At 40.5% G+C, this 6311-nt stretch overlaps 1 protein-coding gene across 1 annotated transcript; it reads left to right on the forward strand.

Moving 5' to 3' along the window:
* Positions 1 to 1083: 1083 nt before the first annotated feature.
* LOC103618787 (carboxymethylenebutenolidase homolog) lies at positions 1084 to 4579 on the forward strand. Its single transcript, XM_017738708.1, has 4 exons — positions 1084 to 1128; positions 1679 to 1853; positions 2979 to 3070; positions 4078 to 4579. Exons 1-4 carry the CDS (start codon positions 1084 to 1086, stop codon positions 4264 to 4266), a joined length of 501 nt encoding a protein of 166 aa, XP_017594197.1. The 3' UTR covers positions 4267 to 4579.
* The last annotated feature ends 1732 nt before the right edge of the window (positions 4580 to 6311 follow it).

Genomic DNA, 6311 nt, shown 5'->3' on the forward strand with positions numbered 1-6311 from the left:
GCCCGCCAAAATTAAAAATTAAAAAAGGGCGGCCGTTCCCGCCGAAAGAAAAAGCAGGGGTTTAAAATGGAGTTTCTCCTCGGTTCTAGACCCGAGGAGACCGAGACACTACGAAATATAACTGGGGCCGCGCGCACCCCTGAACCGTGTGGAAACCTCTCCAGAAAGGCTGACCACCACCCTCGATCCCCTTCCGTGTCTCTAAAAGGGTGATCCCTCGTGGTGCCCCTTAAAATGAATCCCTTCAATCACACTCTCACACACACTGGGGATGGCCAACCCCACACTCACTCTCACAAAAGGGAATTCCACCCGGAGGTTTCCCAACTAGTAGCCCTTAAAAAGGGTAAACCCTAACTAAATTCCCCTTTAAAAAGGGTTCAAGCCTTACCGCAAGTTCTTTCCACTGGAGGTGCCTTTTCTCCACTGCAGTATCCTCGTGGCAGCCCAGTAAATCCAAGAAAAATCGGAAAAAAATCGCAAAAATTCAAAAATTCCAAATTTAACCAAAATCCCTGGATTTTAGGGCAAAAATAGGATCCCGGACGAGCCCCCAAAAGAGTTGTGAGGAACGAGACAACTCTTAGAAAAATTAAAATAATTTATTAAAACAGAAAAAAATTGAAAAATTATAAAAATCAGGAAAATGTCAAAATTTGGGATCCTAGTGGCTCAAAAGGGTATTCCCAGGAACGCAGGGATTGGAGATCTTTTGGCTTTTACAGCACTGAACCTCCGGTGGAGAACTTGCAGTGCTGGGCTGACTTTTGGCTAACCCAAAAGTTGGAGAAAAATTATTGAAGGCTCCTAAATAGGAGTAAGGCTTAAGTGCCCAGCACTGGCGCCCACCACAGCTAAGTCTGCAGTGGTCTGCACCTGCTCTGAGGCTGACTCACTATTTTATAGTTCCTTTGCTCCGCCCCAGTCCGCCCACAGACCGCCCATGGCACACCCCTTTGGTTCTAAGTGATTGGTGCTTTCCTTTGACAGATTATCTCTGTCTACCAATAGCTCGTCGTTGTCAGGGGGTAGTAGCAGCTGGAGTAAGAGTGGTAACATGTCCTTATTAAGATTCAGGTTGCCATGGAGCTTACCTACAGACCAACGGCTAAAGGTCTAAAACTGGCTGTTGGCTGTTAGGAACTGGGGGTTGGGGCTGGTTCTGAGCAAAGTAGAAACCCTTAAAATAAATATTAAAATACATCCAACACAGCTTAAAACATTAGCAAAAGTATACAGAGAACGTAAGAAAAACAACTCTTTTTTTAAAGTTGGAAGGGGAATTTTAACTGGGACACTTTTAACTAGGGGATTTTAACTGGAACTGGTGCAGATAAACTGCTTTGAACAAGTGAACACACTAATAACAGAACTTGATATTTGTACCTGGACTGATGGGTGAACATTATCACTCAAATTTGTGTAACCCAAAATTAACTAATTAAAACACTTAACATGCAAAGACCAAATTAATTAGGGAGTTCATGTATGACAAGAGGAACAGGGGAATAAGAGAAACAAAGCAAGAAAACTTATGGGTTGAGATAAAGGCAATTTGATAAGTAAGGGAAAGAAAAACAGGGAGTGATGCAAGACAGTCACTCCATTCCAGAAGCAGACTGATGCCCAGCCAGTCTCTGAGCAGCAGCCACCAAAGAGGCCAGAGAAACAGGGCTAGAGCCTTAATTCACTTTCATTTGCATGTCTCAGAGAAGTTGATGTTGTCCTCAAGTATCTAAAGGACCAATGTGGTGCAAAGAAGATTGGTGTCATTGGCTTTTGCTGGGGTGGAGCAGCAGTGCAACATCTGATGCTGAAAAATCCTCATTTAAAGACTGGAGTGTCCCTCTATGGTAAGCCTGAAAGACCTGCTACATTCTGAGCAGGATGCCAGTGCAGGAAACAATTCTCTAGGACTATTACTGTAACAAAATTCAGTTTGACATCTAGTGGAAGAAGGTGATTTTATTATAAATAATCTGTAAGTGATTTGATTTTTTCACACTCGCATTTTTACACTTAAGTGCACCCAGCAAAATTTTATTTAAAGAGTGGCATGACCAGGATCACATCTGTGATCATAGTGCCAAATGCCATGGCCTCACTGTGGCTGAGGTTCCTCTTGGCTGGCAATGACAAAAGGGCTTCTGGGCACATCTTTTATATCTTTTAGACAGTGGTCCCTCATTACTAATAGGAACAGTTTTAAACTCTCTGTTTTAACCCTTCACACTTTAATTCTCAACATATTTATGCTAACTTTGATATTTTTCTTATAAACCTCTGTACTTCTACATAACCGGAGCAATTTATATTAGTTAGAGGTGAAAGAAGATTTAAGGTATTTTTCCAGAAAGCTTATTGGGACTGTTTTGCTGCACTGATATGCTGATCAGCTGAGTCAATTCAACAATGTTACTTGCTAATTTTTTAACTTTTTCTGTTGTAATAATCTCAGGAATGAAAAGAGTATCTAGGGTAGCAGCTGGTTAGTTTTACTGTAACTTTAATTCAAATATATTGGAGTAGTTAAAATTAAAATGTCAATTTGTTATGAAATTGTATCAGTATAGATATATGTACACTGAAGTCATAACCATGTAGGTGGAATGATGAGTATTTACAATTATCTTAAAAATGGCCTTCCCAAGCCAGAGGTGAGCAGTTCCTAAGTGTCCATCTTTCACAGAATCCTGTCTCTGACAGTGATCAGAAGCAGTTGCTCAAAGCAAACCACAAAAATGGGACAAGAGTAACAATTCTTCCCTGATTTTTTCCCACAGAACCGGTCTTTTCCTTTTTAATGGTATCACAAATTTTCCACAACAAAAAGGACTTTTAAGCAAAGTGTGTTAAATCCCATTACAAACTGATCATCATTAGCTGATGAAAATGTCTTGAAGTTTTTGTAGATTTTGTAGTGGTTTAGCTACTTTAGGTAGCATAACTCATTGCATGTATGTTTTCTTCTGCCTTAGGAGTGATCAGTCGTTTTGCAGACAAACACAGTTTTCTGCATCCTACCTTCTTCATTTTTGGGGAGAAGGATGACATCATCCCATTGGAGCAGGTGAGTTTCCCATCACAGATGCGTCTTTTTAATGCTTTTCATGTTTATTTTGTATCTTGGTATTCAATGAAGAGACAGTAGAAAACTAATTTGCACTTTTCTTTCTCTTTCACTAACTCTTACAGTACTTCTACACAAATGTATGCTGCTTATCCCCAAATCAAAAAGTTTTACCATGACACTAAAAATATTTTCTGTTCCTGTTTGAAAATATGGCTGATTTTCATCAGTTCCTAGGAAAAGAGCAAGAATCCAAAGAAAGCCTGACAAGTTTAAGATAGGAGGCTCTCTTTAGTGATACCGATGGTCCATAAAATCAGCAGAAATTCCCCACCTGTACCAATGGAATCACTTGTTGCAGGAAAATTAAAAAGACCCTGTGGCTATCCTTCTCCTTTTTCCACTGTCCTGCAGAGATTCTCCTTTCTATTACTCAGTCAACAGCCTTTCTCTGGAACCTGAATGTAGAATGATTGGAGAAAGATGGTTATCTGCCAAGGGGATCAAGAGAAACATGTTTTTATTGAGTGATGTTGGCTTTAATTTTCCTGGCAAAAATTCCAGTTACTTTGAACTGCTATTTTTGTCTCTGCTCCTCTTCCCCAACCTCAAATTAATTCAAACTCTTTATTTATTAGCTCCAGTTATTTTATGTGAGGTGTCTATCAGTAGCAACTCATACAGTGCTCACTACATGCTAACCTTCTCATGATGCTGAGCAGTAGGTTTTTTACATTTACAGATATTAATATTGTAATCCATATAATTTTTTTCTACATTTTATACAGTCACATACTGATATTTTACTGGGAAAAAAAGCCTAGTTAAATAAAGCAAGTGCAGCAACAGAAATGCATTTAGGTATAAAACTAGTAGAAAAGAAAATGGTGGCAAGGATAAATTATGTCTGTCTTTCAGAAAAGTAAAAAATGAGGACAATTTGGGGACTGTAAATGTAGAACTTTTTACCTTTGTGCTCAGCCAACATAGAATGTTCTGTGTTACAGGTCACGTTGCTGGAGCAGAAGCTTAAACAAAACTGTAAAGTTGATTATGAAGTTAAAATTTACCCTGGACAGACACATGGGTTTGTGCATCGGAAAAGAGAAGATATCAATCCTCAAGATAAACCTTATATTGAGGAAGGAAGAAAGGATATGATCAACTGGCTGAATAAATATCTTATGTTAAATTAATGTCAACAAACAGAATCAATTGTCGTAGGAAATGAGAAAATAATACAGACTATATTGCTTAAAATGTTCTTACAACCATGAAAATATTTTGTATAACTCTTCTGCAATAACACTACTTATTTGCACTTACCTTCTAAGTAGGGGCTTAGAGATGGCTTTTCAAATGTTGAAAGCTATAAATGTAAAGAAGGTTTTTAACACTGGTCTTGTGTATCTTAAAATGATTAGAATATCGTGTGGCATATTTCCTGGCACCTGAAAGTTTAGTTTTTTATGTCAATGTCAACATGATTAAAAATCATTGAAACTCTGACCACGCTTGAGAAATTCTCTCCTTAAAGCTCTGTTTAGAGTTGTTTAGCTGTGAGACTTTCAGCTCCAAGATTTTCAGCTTTTAGGTAAATATAGTTCTGGGTTGGAAGGCTGGGTCATTTTCTTGGAAACAGAATATCCTATTCAGAATTTATGAAATGAGAGCAAGAAAAGGGAAGGAGAAAGACAGTGGAAATCAATGTATGTGAACTGAGGGGAACTCCAAAAGTTTGGGAGCCATGACTGAAGAGACTAGAGAAAATCACATCATTTCACCATCATCTTGATGCAAATCCTTCATCTCTCATGGCTTCAGGCAGTTGCCCTACCTACTGAACCTAATTCAGAGTTGAATCTAAACCAACCTCCAACGTTACCTCCTCACCTCCACAAATCTTTCCTTTATCCTCAGGTTTCTCTCTGCTGTGATTTAGTTGTGTACTGTTACTGGTAAGGCACAGCCCATTCCTGGTGAGTGGGGGAACATTACCATGTTTCAGCTCCTTAGGACTCTCCCAGTGCAATTCCCAATAACCATGTGGTGAGGTCTTGCCTGCGTCTGTGATGCTGAGGGAATAGATGTGGCTAAAATATTGTACTGAACATTGCCCATTTTCCCCTCAGTGAAATAAGTGTGAGCCCAGGGAGCTCTCACAGAATATTGCCTTTCAAGTTGCAGCCCCTCCATGGTTTCCATTGCCCCACAACATTTTTCTTTTTGAGTTTGTTGCTGCCAGCCATGCCTGGCATCTCCCTCACGAAATCACATTCCCTTTGGCTCTTTCCTAGCTGGGGGCGTGTGCCAGGCCAGTCTTAAGCAGTCTGTGGTGGAGCTGTAGCTGCATGTGTGTCTGAACTCCACAGTGTCTCGGCTTTGGAGCCTCCCACCATATGGATCCCACCTCAGGCCCCAAATCCCCATTTCGACCCCCTTCTTCACATCACTCCTTCCCTCCTGCAATACACTGTATATGTCCCATGAGAAAATAGTTTTCTCTGCACCACACTGAGTTGATATCAAAGAAAATCTCCCATCTTTCAAAAAGATTTCATGCAGACCTCTGAGACAAAAGTTCAGAATCTTCCCTTGCTCCTTGGTTCATGCCCTTGGTCAGTGATTATTGCTGTTCTGTGGTTTGAACACTGCAGATTGTGTTTCCATCTTCTTGCTTAATGATTTCAGGAGAGATGAGCCTTCAGTTCTTAGTGGGTCCAACCAGTGCAGGGAAAGCCTCTTCAGGTCTGCAGGGCATTGCTGCTATGAGTCATGTTGGTAGAAATAGTCCCTCCACACTGGAGGTGAGAAGTTCCACAAAGCCCTTGCTGATCCTGCCCTTGTGCTCGATTTGTGCAGATTCCCAGTGACACAGACAGAGGGAAGGGCCAGACTTCTGTGCTTCCTGCCAGTCCTGGCATGGTTCTGTTCTCAGCATGTAGAAGAGAAACACTTTCACATGAGAGGACTACAGACACCTTCATGCACTGGCAAAGGCACATCTCGTGTGTACCTGTCCAGCTCTAGGGAATGGGAACAACAATGTACAAACCTTCCTGGAAGGAAGCAATGTAGGTTTGTGGTTCAGGTAATCTATAAAGTGCAAATTCAATTCCCAGCTCTGGATTCATGCCCAATTTATCAGGGTTGCTATGAGAACAGAGAGACTTGATGAAATCAAACGCTCTACAATTATTTTCTCATGTAGATTTTAAATAAAAGAGCCTTGGTTTCTGTG

Source organism: Corvus brachyrhynchos, unplaced genomic scaffold, assembly GCF_000691975.1.
Source record: "Corvus brachyrhynchos isolate BGI_N302 unplaced genomic scaffold, ASM69197v1 scaffold23, whole genome shotgun sequence".
NCBI lineage: Eukaryota > Metazoa > Chordata > Aves > Passeriformes > Corvidae > Corvus > Corvus brachyrhynchos.

Bases quoted from the DNA above. Each gene is read 5' to 3' on its own strand.
- LOC103618787 (XM_017738708.1), top strand. From the start codon at position 1,084: ATGGAGCTTACCTACAGACCAACGGCTAAAGGTCTAAAACTGGCT. The intron at 1,129-1,678 runs GTTGGCTGTTAG...AAACAGGGCTAG, and splicing joins CTAAAGGTCTAAAACTGGCT to AGCCTTAATTCACTTTCATT. The intron at 1,854-2,978 runs GTAAGCCTGAAA...CTTCTGCCTTAG, and splicing joins GACTGGAGTGTCCCTCTATG to GAGTGATCAGTCGTTTTGCA.